This window comes from Takifugu flavidus, chromosome 6, assembly GCF_003711565.1.
Source record: "Takifugu flavidus isolate HTHZ2018 chromosome 6, ASM371156v2, whole genome shotgun sequence".
Taxonomy (NCBI): domain Eukaryota; kingdom Metazoa; phylum Chordata; class Actinopteri; order Tetraodontiformes; family Tetraodontidae; genus Takifugu; species Takifugu flavidus.
The window spans coordinates 10,972,200-10,987,913 of NC_079525.1; the positions used below are offsets into that span (position 1 = coordinate 10,972,200).

At 45.9% G+C, this 15,714-nt stretch overlaps 1 protein-coding gene across 8 annotated transcripts in view; it reads right to left on the reverse strand.

Annotated features, from left to right (window-relative positions):
- Window positions 1–367: 367 nt before the first annotated feature.
- Window positions 368–15,714, reverse strand: part of sh3pxd2aa (SH3 and PX domains 2Aa) — a 50,510-nt gene continuing 35,163 nt past the window's right edge. For 2 of the 8 annotated variants that reach the window (XM_057037003.1, XM_057037005.1), the window contains 8 exons: window positions 12,742–12,855; window positions 11,013–11,096; window positions 9,250–9,367; window positions 8,115–8,518; window positions 8,000–8,014; window positions 7,375–7,424; window positions 7,062–7,181; window positions 368–6,823 (listed from right to left, as the gene is read on the reverse strand). In XM_057037003.1, coding sequence (XP_056892983.1) covers window positions 4,835–6,823; window positions 7,062–7,181; window positions 7,375–7,424; window positions 8,000–8,014; window positions 8,115–8,518; window positions 9,250–9,367; window positions 11,013–11,096; window positions 12,742–12,855 — 2,894 coding nt within the window. In that variant the 3' untranslated portion in view covers window positions 368–4,834. The remainder of the gene's footprint in view (window positions 6,824–7,061; window positions 7,182–7,374; window positions 7,425–7,999; window positions 8,015–8,114; window positions 8,519–9,249; window positions 9,368–11,012; window positions 11,097–12,741; window positions 12,856–15,714) is intronic. The other 6 variants (XM_057037007.1, XM_057037008.1, XM_057037004.1 and 3 more) reach the window with 3 other exon arrangements.

Genomic DNA, 15,714 nt, shown 5'->3' on the forward strand with positions numbered 1-15,714 from the left:
TGGATCGTAGGCATATATTTCAGAGTTTTTGCCAGGAATGGTGAATTCTTCTACATATGTGGGATCTGGAGAACAACATTTCTCATCTCTTTTCTTTTGTCAGGCCTCTCCACCCTCATTCATCTTCATCCACAGCTCACAACCTCCTCACTCTCTCCAGTCGTAAGTCATCCTTCACCATATATAACCAACCGCATTACTCTGCTCCTCCAAATCTAAACTCACTTAATCTGACTTAAACAATAAGGCGAGCAGAGATAAATGTCTCCATCTGTAATGCGATTGTCACAGGCAATAAGCCAGCTACGAGGAGAGAGGGAGGCGCATCGTGCTCCGTGCCCGGTGCAAGACAAATGACACAGAGGCCTTCTAAAACAACAAAGATAATACATTTAATATTGTTTTTCTTTTGGGCAACGTGAGATACGATGTAAACATGTAAGAGACACAAATAAAAGGGAACAACTCTTGTTAGAGTGGAACAGGCGACGAGAAAAGGCCCTGCTTTCAAAAGCAATGCGCAACGTCTGTGGTCAGAAAAGAGCAGAACAGGAATTGCTGTAATTGTGGACCGTCCCAGTGTGCTGCTGGACACTGTTGTGTCTAATGGGAACTGAGTCCCAGCGGGATGACTCATTGACATCTTCAGTGGAAGAAAGTCCCCCGGGATCTTTTGAAAACAAGGGGGGTTAAAGACATTTTGCATAAAAAAGTACCTCCTTTGGTCCAACTCAGGGCCTCGTAGGTGTTATTAGTGTAGCCTGTGTGCTGTCAGGTGACTCCTTTTGCCCAAATTGTCCAAGGATGTGATTTTTTTACCGAACACTGGCACTATCTTGTGCTCGTGGCATCAGGCCGAGCCTGTTTGTTCAGCATCGATCCTGTTCCAGCCAAGGATGGACTTTGCTCTGTCTAACTAGTTATTGACATGAAGCAAACCGGTTAACGAAATCAGTTTAGACAGAGTTGTTACACTACTGACAGCACCTCACTAAATTAAAACTTTCTTTATGGAAAAACGAATGGGTGATTTACTGCCATTGACCGAAAGGGGGCAGTGTTCAGGCTCCAACGGTTTTGGCCGCTCTGGTCTTCTATCTTTATATGTAATTGAAACATTAATGTCAGCTGAGAATTGCATTTTTTTTTAATCTGGGTGTGATTGTTTCGACAAATTGCTTTCTACTGCACTGCGGGGACAAGTTCTCCAACAGTTCAACTCTTAGACAACTGCCGCCAATCAAAATCCAGGCTCAGGCGGCTACAATCATCGTTCTTGTTTATTAGGAAGCGGTTGGCGCTGCGATATTGTTTGACAGGGGGAAGGATAATTAAGACGCAGAGACGTGCTAATTAGCAACGCGGACTCAAGCGGAGACAAAGAAAAGTTCCAGAGCGACGCGGCGCCGCGCCTCGTTCCTCTACGCAGCCTCGGGAGCGGCTCCTTCTGATGCCCGCCGGGGTGTCAAACAGCTCCACAACATCAATCATCTGCATTCTCCAACTTGTTTCCCTAACCTTTTCAACAGCTTTTCTTGTTCTTTTCTTGTCTGCAACAACACAGGATTGTCATTAATTAATTCAACAAAAACACCACCCACATACTAAAACCTTTTCATCCAACTCAGCCCTTCGTTAAACATGTGCAAGTAAACCCGAGTGTGTTCGATTTTGATGTTCCAGCTCTGCTTCAGGAGCAGAAAGCCTAATAAGGCTGAAGATTCCATATCTGCTCTGGATATGAGGCTTCAAATATCGAATTTTTACTGACATATCTGATTCTGAATCAATCGGCTTCCTTTCTCATCTAAACTTCTGGACCACCCCTGTCTTCACCTGCTGCGCCCCACCTGCAAATCCACTTCACCATCCCAGAAAACACCAACACCCCGCTGCAATGTGATATATTTCAACGTTCCGGGGGAGAGCAAAGACCGCTCGGCTGCGTCGAGGAAGGAACAGACGGGAAAAGGATGATGCGGTTTGGTGGAGGACAGCCAGGAAGAGCGCACTGACAGCAGCTCAGTGCATCACCTTTCCACCCCTTTGTTCAAATAAAAGGTGAGAAGGGAATAAAGGAAGGCCCCTGTGTTAGTCAGAAGCTTGGGTATATACGAGGAAAGCAGTAGATGTTGGACAGATGGATGAGAAAGCAACAGAAAATGGAAGTTAAGTAAAGGCTGATCCATGAGATTAATATCATCCAGAGAGTAAATCAGCCTAAAAGTACTTGCTCGTTCCCGAACCACAAACTATTCAGCTCGGAGGTCTTCTGGACTTGGTCTTTAGCACGTGTTGACCATCACAGAGGAGGAAATAAAGGCTGTCCTCTGTTTTCAGACAGAAAGGAGAGAAGATGATGAAAGGTCCATTCAGGCACGTGTGTGGCCACCTATGCCACTAATGATGGATAATGTTCAACGACGGGTCATTCACGTCACTGTCCGCTGATCCTGGGTCAGAGGGAAGTCCATCGACAATGATTACGAGATGTTTCTGCTTTGGTCCGATCCACATCCACATCTGTTCTTAAAGTGGTGAGAAAAACCTGATGACTGGGAACCTCCATCCGACATATATGCATCGCATTTTCCATAAAAAGTCATGAAGCATAATGTGCTTCTATTGCACACTTCCTTCCATGTGTTTTTTTGTTTAAAAAAAGAAACAGCTACAAAGAAAAATACAGTTGAAAGCATGAAGCTAAATAATAAAGGATTCCCTTGATTTCAGTGTGATCGAACAAAACAATATAGTCTAACATGAAGCTGGAGCAAATCAATAAAAGTGACTCAACACATTTACATAATGCCTTCGTCTGGGTGGGGAGGCCTGCTGGCGTCACCCTCCAAATGTATCATTGTTAATATTTTATGGGGTTTACTGTCATCAAAGAACGACCCCTGGTTTTTATTCCGTGCAATTATGAACCTGCCACTTTGTAAATGATGCTAATTTATATGCTAGTCCAAAGTAATGAACCCTTTTAATAAATATGCTTCTAATCAGGCATTATGTAAAGCACAATAAAGACGAAGGAAGTGCTCGTGATTTGCCAAAGTTGCAGCACAGCATAAGAAAAAAAGAACCCAAAAAACCCTTTTTCCTCCCAATTTTTTCATATAATAAATTATCGCCCGATACAAAGGACGTGCTATAAAAATATGTTTGTTTTTAGCTGCAATTTAACATTAAACGAAAGGAAAATACCTTTCTGTACAATTCAGAGTCACTGCCCAGCAGTGCTTTTCCTGTTGCACTGAGGTAGGACAGGTGCTCCGGACCTGTGGAGCTTCTCCCACTCCAGGTCTCCATTTCTCCAATTGTGCTCAGACTTTGGGGCGTTCACCCTCAGCGCTCCGTCTCCCATTTAAGGTGAACTCCGACTGAAATAGAGGACCAATAAACTTAAATAATAACAACTATTGTTTGTAATAAATAGTATATGCTGGGTTATCGCTGCACTTTTACATTAATGCACCTTAAAACCAGGTTTAAAGTGCACTAATTCACCGAACAACTTCGTTCTTCATTATTGTTACCGTGCGATCACGTCCACAAATAAAAATAAACACCCGAGGGTCCGTTAAAGTAGCCGACTGACATTGTGGATGAACACTACGGGACTGCCCGGCAAGAACACAATAAAAGATCAGCATTCGGCCTCGAGCGGAGCTCAAAGGCGTCGTTAGAAAATGGATTTCAGCAGTCTCGAACATCGGCAAGCAACATTTCACAAAGGAGAATGAAGGATTTTAAAGTGGAAGGAACTACAGTATGTGTGTGTATTTATGACTGTACAGCGACATCTAAAGATTCAGGTTGGCTGCTTCTTTCATCAATCAAACATTTTAGGAATATTAGCAATGTGATTGAGGTTCCTTTTATCAATGAATAAAACAAAATGGGAGTAAAAACAAAGGTTCTCTGCTTTAAAACTGCATTTTGGGCAAAATGCTGTGCAAATGTCCCTGGGATTTAATTATTTACGTCACTATTTATTAAACCCACAGCGGCGTTACTGGTTTACCCTGACAAAAGGAATTCTATTCAAAGTACTGATCCTAAAGATTACATCAAAACTAAAGAGTTTGGTTTCATTTAATGGAAACTAGAAATATGCTATCACAGATATTTACATCTGAGATTAGTCATTTTAGGGTTGGAGGGAGAGTGAAGAACTTTCTAAGTTCCGATGTTACAAGAAGGCGGAAATCATTCTCCAAGGAGGAGCCGCGTCAACAACAACACAAGCAGAAAACAACTCGGAATCAAACGTTAACATTGTGGCGTGAAAGCAACTCGATCCTCCCTCCGCATCTTGATTTTCTTTAATCTCATCAGAGCGGTTACAGCACTTAAGACCAAAATGTTTGCATTCGATACTGGAGCTCGTCAGAAATGTTCTCTGCGGTGTTCGCGGGCCTCGTCAAGTTTAGTCGTTCAATGGATAAAACTGCCATTCAGGTGAACAAACGCTTCCAAAAGGCACTTAAGGGCCGTCGTAATGTGTGAGGGGCAGTAACAAAAAGGCTGCTGCCCTGCTCAACATACTGGACGTATCACATGACGCAAACCTCTTTAAGAGGTCATCGCCATTCTGTTTCCTGGCGACACCGTCAAGGCTACCGATTCCGCGCTTGTCTCTTGTTTAGGTTTAAAATCTTTAAAATCGTTACCCTCTTTAGTTATTTTAGTAAACCAGCACTAAAGGTGTCCCTTCCTGTCCGGTTCAAACGGGTTCTGTACTTTCCTTTAATGAAAAAGTACCTTTTCACAGAGATATTGCTTTGGGAATATTGCGAGGAACCGTTTCCAAAATTGGGGATGGGGACTATTTTTTCCGCTCCAAGTAGTTGGAGGGCACCCAGCCCTTGCGGGGAATCAGGCTGTCCTGCACCTGGCAGTACCACCATCCGTTGGGGTTCCGCTCCAGAACCTCCAGGCAGGTGCCTTCGGTGAAGCCCATCGTCTCCTCATCGCCGCAGTAGTCAGCAATGGAGACGTACACGTCTCTGCCCAGGTTGTTGTGGATCAGCTGGTTCTTTTCTATGGGTTTGGGTCGGACCGCCGATACGGGGATGCCGTTGCGTTGGTTGGCCCTGGCGAGAGCGTCCTGGACGTTGCCCGTGCTCAACGAACTCCCAGACGAGCCGACACCGGAGCGCTCCACGGGCCTCGTGTGACTTTCGACGACAACGTGCGGCCGCACGGTGCTGAAGGAGGCGTTGCGGCGGACGCCGAGCGTGGCGGAACCAGAGCCATAGTGGTCGCTCCGGCTCAGCGAGTCATTGCGCCTCAGAGAACCCGTCATGTAGTGGGAATCTTTGGCCGACTGAGTCGTGGTCACGAACACGGACTGAGGTCTCACAGCCACCTGCCGTACCCCGTTCCTCATCCGGACGCCGCCGTTGACCATTCCGGACGGCTTTGAGAAACCACCGGGTGGTTTTGAAGGAATGGGCGGAGTGTTCCGCTTCAAACCTCGATGCTGCTGGTTCCGACCTTGGATGTTGATGTTGTTGAGAGTCAAAACGTTTTGCTCGTTTTTCTCCAGGCTGTCGGACTTACCGCCGCCACTTCCTGCGTCGCCAACCTGTCGGACGGATTCCAGGTAGTAGGAGGGAGCCCAGCCTTCCTCGGATCCCCACCGAATGTACCACCAGCCGCTCTGCTCTTTCTCTAGAACCTCCACTTCCACCCCAGCGGGAAAGCTGACCTCAGAGTCCTGGACCTTCTTGTAGGCATCTAGGGAGCGGTACAGATTTGGACCTTCCACATCGGAATCACAACGGCTCCCTTTAGAGTAAACAGAAGAAAGATCTGAGGTGCTACGTGAACACATGGAGTCCTCCGAGGAGATAACGGAAGCTGTTTCAGAGTCCTCCCCGCGACTGGGCTTGAGGCCGTGCTGGAACTGACTCGTGGGCCTCAGCTGCCTTCGCAGCGAGCTCATATCCATCCGCTCAGGACTTTGGGGTTCCGACTTGGCCAGGAGCGGTTTAGGTCTGACAGACGGCTTGGGCCTGGTGGAAGGGCTCTGACCTAGTCTTTGCTCTACGCCCTGGCTGAAGGTCTTCTTGGGAGCACGACTCAGTTCATCTGAGGAGGAATGGGGGCTGCTGTCGTGCGATCTACAGCTGAGGTCCGCGCGTCTGCCCAAAGTCTGGCTTCTTCGATTCGTCTCTGGCGTCATGGTTTTGATGGGCCTGCCTGCTAATGGTGAGGTCCCGGAAGGTCTGCGTGGAACCGTGGAGGAATGGTAGCTCTTTGGGGAATTGGGCTCACTGCACCCTTTGACTAAATTTCGCTCGCTGCCCGCGCCGCGCCGGAAGTTTTGATTCTCGTAGATGCACTCCGCTTTCGAAACCTCCTCCACAGATCGAAAGGACGCTCGCTGATGAGTGACCCCCGAAGGAGCCTTGCACACAGGAGGCGCGGCCTTGGTGAAAGCAGGGGAGCTGTGATACTTGTCGCTGACCCCGCTGGTGGTCTTCACGTCCGGATTTCGCTCGTTCTTTACGGGATTTGTGTCCGGTTCTCTTTCGCATCCAGTCGGGGGAACATCGTATTCAGGCTCCTCATACACGGGTCTGCTTGGCGGATCTGAAGCTTTGAAAGGGAGGTTGTCGGACGTGGGAGCCTCTTCTGAATCTTGTTTTTTAACCGGCGGAGCTGGGGGTGGGACCTTGGGACGGGTCAGGGTGCTGGACCGACGGCTGAGATTGGGTTTCTTCCGTTTGTCAATATAAGAGCTGGGGGCCCAGCCCTCCTTCTCCCCAATCTGCACATACCACCACCCTCCAGGGTTCTTCTCTATTACCTGCACAATCATATATAAAGATATTCAAATATTAACAGGGACAAAGGTTTTCAGCCGCTACATATGTGTCCTCTCTATCTGCAGGAGTCGTTTCAATCACCATCATCATTTCTAAACACAAATCTCAAGGTCGTATTTAGATTGCCTCGGTTTTACAGGCACGGCTCAGCCCACATGCATATTCAGCGAGCCTTCACTGTCTCATCGAGGTGACATCAGTCGAGACGTGGCGTCTTACGTCAGCCTTTTGTCCTCCACGGAAGCTGATGCCATCAGAGATTGAAGACTGGAAATCAGCGATGGTGTAATACTCAGCTTCCACAGCAGGGGGCTCCGGTGGTTTAGGTAAATGGAATCCCTGCGTAAGAAAAGGGGGAATATCTGTATTATCCAGGCAAATATAGCCATTTATGTTGAAGTTCTGCTTTTTTTTAGCATTTCTCTCATTTTTGCTTAGTCACTTTTGGCAAAAAATCCTTTCATCTATATCTACATATTTAAAGGTATGTCTTTTAAAAACAATTATGGCCAAAACTGGTTCTTTATCTCACCAAATTGGTATCTCTCCTTGGTGGAGGCTTCTGTCTTAGGTTTGGAGAACCTGAAATACAGGAAAATGCATTTGGAAAGTGGCCCAAAATCATGCGCATTTGGCTGTAATAGACAATGAAACCAGCCTCAATCATCAAGCAGGATGCAGCTAGTTTTGCTTCAGCAATCAAAGAAAAGAAACCTCAAAACCAAAGAGCGTTTAAATGATTGTTAGGCATCATTCTGCGCCTCCCCACAGGGACGTAGACGATGTTGATCAATGAGGGAACAAAACACAGCAAGCCAGCCTGAGCTATGAAAGGCTCAATGAGCATCACCGCAAGGGAAGGGACGAGTTTCTATGAGGTGCTTATTGAAATCTGAATAAATTAAATCACACAAAATTAGTAAGTAAAAGGGAAAGACCAAAAAAACAACCTAAAACGCTAGTACCCAATTTACAAATAGGTACAATAATGTCACTACAATTCTTTGGGTTTATCGATGTGGAGAAATTCTGAGGGCGCCGTGTCCTCTGTTATTTCACACTATTTTTATGTTATTAATGTGTAAATTGAAATCCACAACCAAAGTCTCAAGTCAGGTTAGTTTGCCACCACATCAGACACCCCAGCAGCAACTTACCCACTGCATCAAAGCCTTTGAGACAGAAAAACAAACGTCTTAAGGCGTCGAACAATCTGATTAGCGGGGTTTTTTTTAATGTTATTTTCCGCTTCGCCACAGACAGCAAGCTCACCAATTTCCACCCTGTGTGGCGCCACTCTCGCCACCGCCGGGGACCCTGGATCCCCTCTCGCTTTGTTTTCACTCAGCGCGGCACTGGCTGCTATTCCCAGACACGGGCTGTTGGTGTCACGAGTGGTACTCAGGCGCCTGCCCGTCTCCGCGTTGATCTCTGAGCTGAAAGGCGTGGGCACGCTGATCTCGTTCTTGGACGTGTGGCGTTCAGGTGTTGTGCTGCCTTCGCCGTCCGTCTGGATGTCCTTCTCGCTCGATGACTTCTTCTGCAGGAGATTGCTGATCTCCATGATATTGCCGATGATCTCCACGGGGCCAGTCATGGTCTTCTTACGGGGGGAGAAGTCGTCTTTCACTTTCTTTAAATACGAGGCGGGCGCCCAGCCCTCTTTACCTAAATACCTGAGGGCGGATTATAGAAAGACAAAGTGGTTGATTCCATCTTCAATCATGTTTGTTTTTATTCCTTTCCACCTTAAACGCCAGTTTAAAGTGAGGTAAAGTCGACAAATGCAATTGATTCTGACGTGTTTGAACGTGGAATACTGATCACAATGGGTAGTGGCTGTAAATAAAACAAGGTAATGTAAAGACTGTCTGGCCAAATGAGTCATTTTAAAAGGAATTGTAAACAATGGTGCCATATAAAACACTGCTTTTGCCTGGTGACTGAATCACTCTTGGTTCCATTTGACTGCCTTACCAGAACCGTTTGAGAGCAAGGTGAGTCCCTGAGAAGAGAATTTCTTGTTGGAAAATGCGCTCTTGACAGGATTTGTTGAGCACCTCAGCGGCGCTGTGGGGTGTCTATGTAATGCTCGGCTCAAAAACCTTTACAAGTTTTATTATATACGCGGCCAACGTCCAAAATACAGACATCAGCAGCTTTTTGAGGCTTTTTGTGGGTATTTGTATGAATAATTGCGCCCAATTTTTTGCAGAATTAGCACTAGCCTTGCAATAAAGCATGTGCAGACAGCAACAAAACCCTGATAGAAACACATTAGAGTTCCCAGGAGGAAGAGTTTCTGTGGGGTTTGTCCTCCTGGAAGATCAGGAGAGTGCTGCCTTGATCACAGAACCAGCCTAGAACAATGTTTCACTGGCACGTTTACACATTGGCACTGACTCACCTGATGAACCACCACCCCTCCAAGTTCTTCTGGATGACCTCCACAATGACCCCTTTCTCAAAGGTGACCTCATCCTTCCCTTGACTGGTGTACGGCTGCAACGTCACATATTTCTCCTCTGCTCGCAAATTAAAGCAAAGAGAAAAGAGAGATAGAGTGAGAGAACACCTCTCCTCAACGCCCCCCTCCTCCAGTAGAGTGTGAAGCCCCATGAGTGATGCAGGTGCCCATAGGACAGATGCCACTGTATCACTGGTAAAATTGTACGTCAACATTGATGACAGGTGGAGCTGAAAATGGTACGTCCCCACCAACAGCTGCTGAACGCCTCTCAAAAAGTTTACGGGAAATACACAGGAGCAATACCAGCGTCCCTTACAAAGAAAAAACCGACCACTCTGTTATAAAGTAGAGAAAGATGATGCAAAAAAGTATCCTCAACGTCTATAAACAGCATGGAAAAACATACAGTCGTTCCATGGCCTGTGGAGACAGTGAGCTGCGTGACTCAGACAAGAGTTGAGGTCAGTTTGATCACATCCAGTCAAAAGTCTGGGCCGTTTCCCTTTCACACGTCTCAGCCACGTCCGGAAGCTTCAGGGAGGCAAGAAGACTGGTGACGTTTAGCTTTCAACCTAGCTAGCAATCTAGAGCGAGCAGTGATTATATAGACATTAGCCACTCTTTTTTTCTGTAGTAAGATGTTCCAGTCAGCCGAACTCAACCAGGACCATTTTAAAAGGCTTTTAGAGAGGCTGCAGTAGTATGATGATGCATCCTAATGCGTCCTAATCTTAGAACCAGACAGGTGGCTAACTGCTGCTTCTCAGTTTGAAATATATAACAGGGTTAGTCATGTCTAATATATTTACATGTATGACGCATGTGTCAGTTCCTCTCCTCTTTCTGCCCTTGAATTATCCTCCCTTCTCCTCCTCCTTTACCAGAATGGCCATCAGCAGGAGGATCCCCTCCATATATTACAGAATCTGAATGTCATTAGTAGCATTTTAAACCCGGGGGAGCTTGTTTTAATTAAGCGGCGACACCGTTCCACAATCATTTATGTTGTCACAGCTCGGCGGACATTAGGGTTGCTGCTTGTGCGCAGTGGAAACTGGTTCATCTTAATTAGCCGGATGCAGTCCAATTATTTCCCGCTCCATCCTTCCCTCACTCATGAACCCCAACATATTTAAACCCCACCGACTGAGGCAGAAGCTCTCCCCCCCGCCTGATAGGAGCGAGCCACCTTTTCCGGTCGGGAAACATGGCCTCGGACTCGGAGGTGCCGATTCTCATTCCAGCTGTTTTAGAGTCAGTACAGGCTGAAGGTGCTGACCCGAAGGAAGCAACAAGACAACATCATCTACCAAAAAGCTGCGAAACTCAGAGGAATGCGGTCGTCAGGATCCTGGAGAGACTGAATTCACGTATCCCTGCTCAGACTGGGAAGAAGATGGATGGAGAGCCCAATGATGTTGGGGCCCAGTGTGAGCACCACAACAACCCAGTCTGATGAAGTGATGTGATGATGTGATAATTTACTCTGGACGCTGACTCACTGCCACCCAGCTGTAGATACTTGATGCCAAGTGCTGCTGCCTCACAGTCCTGAAGCTAACTTAGCTAGTTTTGTGAGATACATTTTAGCTTTGCTGCGACGCTATAGTCCTGCTTCTACAGTTCAGTCTCATGACGACATAATCCTGCTGATAATGTGAGTTTGAATTTGAAAGGTCATGCGCTGGCTCGGGGTTCACCTCTGCTCTGCTGGCGGTTCACGATCCCACCGAGGGTCCAGCGGCGGTCCAGCCTCTTCAGATGGGCTTTACGCCTCTTAGTGACTGACGAGTCGCAACAAAGAAACAAAAATGTGCAAACGTTATGTTAGTGTTAGGGGAAAAGCAAATGAAAGAAGTGATAAAGTGAAATAATAAATCGCAATTTTGCAGCAAAGGTATAACTTTGTGTCTCACACACACACAAACACACACACACACACATACTGATTCTGTGAAATGTTACTGAGCCAGCCTGTTAATATCCTTTAAGGAGTGATGGTGGGTTTTAATGCGATGCAGCCAGAAAATCGAAGGTCACAGAATTGCTGTTTATGTGCAGACGTTTCTCCAGAGTCGTTTAAAGCTTTGATGCTATTTCTGACTGTAGAAGATACATTATGAAACATTCTGCTGGAGCTTCTGGGACTATTTCTTCACACTGCTGTCCACAAAATTCAAAGCCATCCACAAACCTGGCGCTGAATATCTGTGCGACGTACTCTATGTTGCCATTCGATCTCACATTCCCAGATTCTCTTCTCAGGCTTTTGCTGCCCCATCTCAGCTTTTTTTGGGTAAGAGGGACAGGCTTTCGTCTCAAAAATAACTAAATATTGGCCAAAAACCCTCAGAAAAACCCATAGTTTGACCATTAAATACATCCTCTTTGTAGTGGGATGAATTTAAAATCGACAGAAATGGATTTTCTTTCAATTTTACACCTCCCATTGGAATTTGGACTGAGCCCAGGCTCTAGTCTGAAGCCATCACATTTAAGGTTACAGCGCGTATGATCAAGCAGCGGTTTGACATGATGAATCATTATCCTCCGTCAGACCACCTGAAGGGACAGAGGGAAATAGCCCTCGTCTTCTGTGTGCTTGCAGGGGTAATTAAATTCATTATTCTCCAACATCTACCCTCCGTTCACCCTCTTGTCTCATCCTTCTCGTGGCCTTCTGCCTCATGTCCCTTCCTCCCGCTTCTGACCCCCTAATTGAAATATCAGCCCAGGAAGTCAGGGCAGAAAGGGAAATGTTATTTGGAGGTAATTTCAACAGGAGCAGCAGGGCCGAGGCTCTGGGTTCCTCTCTAGCGGGATCGCGTGGAACTAGGTTACAGACTGGGAGCAGATAATGAGACAGAGGGGACGACAAAATCAGAGGCGGAGATCACGAATCAGAAGTGACAAAGTGTGCAAAGACAAAGATGTCAGGCCTCATGGGAAAATGTGTGTGTGTGTGTAAGGGGGGGGGGGGGGTGAGAGAGAGAGAGAGTGAGAGAGAGAGAAATCTCAGATGCTTTCTTCATAAATAAATCAAGGAAAAGCCTTATGAGCATGTTTCTCTAAATCGACTGCCAACCTATGGACAGTTCATAAATTACTAACATGAGACTATTACCCATCCCCCATCCCCCAGCCCACACACACATGCACACATACACACAAAAGGGGCAAAATAGTGTAAAAAAAGGAAAGATTTAAGAAACAAACAAGGAGAGCAGAGAAGCGTGACGGCAGCAGCTGCACATTGCGGATAAAGTGTGTTTGGTGTGTTTTGCAGAGTGTGTGTAGTTTATTAAAGCAGAGAGAACCAGGAAATGGGGAGACGACGAGACAACAGCGCCGTACACCCGTCAGCATTAGCGCTGCCTTCGGGGTCGGGGCGGACAGCGAGATGGTGCTGGTGTGGTTTTTTGTGCTGACCTTCTCCAGTTCTGAAAGTGCCAAGATCCAAATCATCTCTGGTTGCGTTCTGGGAGTCCAGATATGTGGCTGGCACCCAACCCTGTTCTTCTGCTGTGCTGACAAACCACCAGCCTGTTAACAGAGATGGAGGAAAAGGATGAGTTGTAGCCCTTCGTCACTGTTGCTCTTGTTATCTTACAAATATTAATGTTACACTACTAGAAAGGATGAAAAACACTCCCTAAAAAACAAGGTCAAGCTGCATTTTGTGTTATTTATGTTCTCTTTTCTCATGTTTCTGGTGAAAGTTGGACGGCAGAATCTCGTGCAAACCCAAGAAGCTTTGCTTTCTTTGAGGTCTCCCAACATGGGAACAAAAACACAGAGGATTCACACGGGTTTCCATGGAAATGTGGTATCAGCAGGTTAGGAAACAGTTCAAGTGATAGCTAATGGTGATTTTAAGTGCAATCTGTAAAATATCCACATGACAACGTAATATTCAAGCACTAAGGCAGCACTTTCTGAATCGTATTAAATTCTTTAAGATGTTAACTTTTGCTGAGCAGGACTCCTCACTCTCATCCTTTGGGCTTTAAAAACCTGCTAAGGGTTTCCTGTCAGGGTTCTTGGTGTTTGTTTTGGTGTTCTTTGGTGGTGTTTTCCCTGTTCTGCTCTGCTCTTACTCCAGGGGGCGTAGTGGAGCCACTTTCAGCAGCTGGTGACAGTCACACCAGCTGTCAATCACTAATCAGCTGGCTATTGAGGCTCTGGTCACCAGTGTTTGACTGTTTCGTCACTTTTGTGGCAAATCTGGACTCGGTGACTCGATTCCTTTGAGATTCTAGACCGTGTTTCTGTTCTTGCCTCAAAATGACCACGCCTCCCACCTTTGGTGAAGAAACCATCAGGATCTTTTTCCTCGTGCTGAGCGAGGTTTTCCCGCCCAGCGTCCGGGGCTTTTTGTTGAAAATAAACCCTCTTTTGAGACCAAGGAGGCTGTTTCCTGTCTGCATTCGAGCCCTGTTCAAAGAAAACTGTAACATTTCCAACGGATTCCATCCAAGGTTATGAAATAATGCAACAAATGCTTTATTTATGGATATCCCAGCACGACATCACGGATTATTGTTTGACAGGCCGTGGGTGTTTGACTATTCCATAACATGATTATGACAAGGATCATATTTGTTCACACACATTTTATTATTACTCATCCAACCAGACATGGGTGGAATCTCTGGGAAGCATCTGGGAGAGATTCTTTTTGTGTGTGCGGGCGCGTGGGTGGGGGATGATTAACAAATCATGAAATCAAATACTTTAACCAAGTGAGTTATTGCAACGTGAAATGACACACTGGACAACATGCTGGAGCAATGCTACAGTTCTGGAATGCTAAAAAGCTAAATAGTTTCTGACACCAACTCTATATAACCTACAGAAAGAGATTAAACAGCACATAAATCAAATTGTGTTTTCCAAAAGACGGAATAGTGACTTTGTGTTGTACTATGATGTCACAGCTTTCTGCACAACCACAATTTAAATAATAAATCATGTATGATAATCACCTTTTGGCGGCTGGGTTGTGTAATTCTGTTACAAAGACTCTTTAGGGAAGTTGGAGGTGTAAAGATTTCTCATAAAAATGACAATGGCGCTAAAAAGTAGGACATTGCTATAATGGTTGCTACCCCCATTGCTGGAATTGTATTCTTAAGCTTCATGTGAGTGATGCTTCCAAACACATCAGGATGAATTCAGCAGAAAAGGAAAATTGCCCAAAAAAATCTGCCAAGATGCAGGTTTAGTTGGACAGGGAAACACTGTCCTTGCTACAAGAAATGGAATAGCAACATGCTAATAATTTATACCATAGCTACTATGTACGCTGATGTAAAGTCAAAATGTGTTTTTTTCCCTTGGACTTAAGTAGGTGAAAGGTCACGGTGTCTCGCCTTTAAACAGTTTGCCACTGACTCCACGACACAACATTTGTGTGATATGAACACGGACATCATCAGGATTTTGCTCTTTCACTTGTTCTTGTTCTCCCCTTTAGCAAGTAGAAGGCTCTGATGTTTAGGTCTGAAGGTTGAATTGGTCAGTCTAAAACCTTCCACTTCCTGCCCCCAGATGATCTCCTGCCTAGACCATCGATGAAGACTAATTTACCAGTACCAATAAGTCTGATGGCGTAACCTCTACAGTGGTTCACGGATGAGCTTGTGTTTGGATTCAAAAACAAACCCAAAAAAAACAACCCATTTAGATGCAGATGTGACTGTGAGGAAACGTGGAAAACCTGATTTCTGACAGAAGGGGGCTGCCTCGAACATTTGAGGAGCCCTTAAATTACAGCTTTCAAGGAAAATCTGTCCCGTAGGAGGAGATCTGGGCAAAGATTGGCAGCCAGATGGGGAAAAACTACAAAGAAACACAAACCTGGCTGAACATGTGTGGAAAATGATGCATTCACTGACCGGTACAGGTCAGCACGGTGCTGTGACGTGTTTACAAAGTGACCACTGACAGTAAACTAGACAAAATGTACATATAACACATGAGTCCTGTTAAAAGGGGGTTTGTCCCCGAGCTCGAGCTTACAGGCAGTCGTGACTGCAGCAGATTTGATTTGACGCTCTCTATTTTATTCTCTGATTAAATACTAAATGGACTGAAAAGACAAATGATGACCCATGAACACGTCAGGGAAAGACAAGTCATTCACGAACAGGTGGGCTGTCCGCTGTGAAAAGGAACTAGAGCAGAACAGAACAAACAGAAGTTATCAGGAGCCATCTGTACATACATCGCTCTGTGTTATTGGCTCTAGGGCCCAATCCCGGTGTGTGTAAGACACACTGAGGAGCAAAGCTATCCCAGCACGCTGTGAGGCACTGTAGCAAGCCCTATCCTTTACCTAATTGGTTCTACCTTTGTTGGACAGAACAAAATGTCCCTGAGAAAGTCCAAAAAAACAAGAAA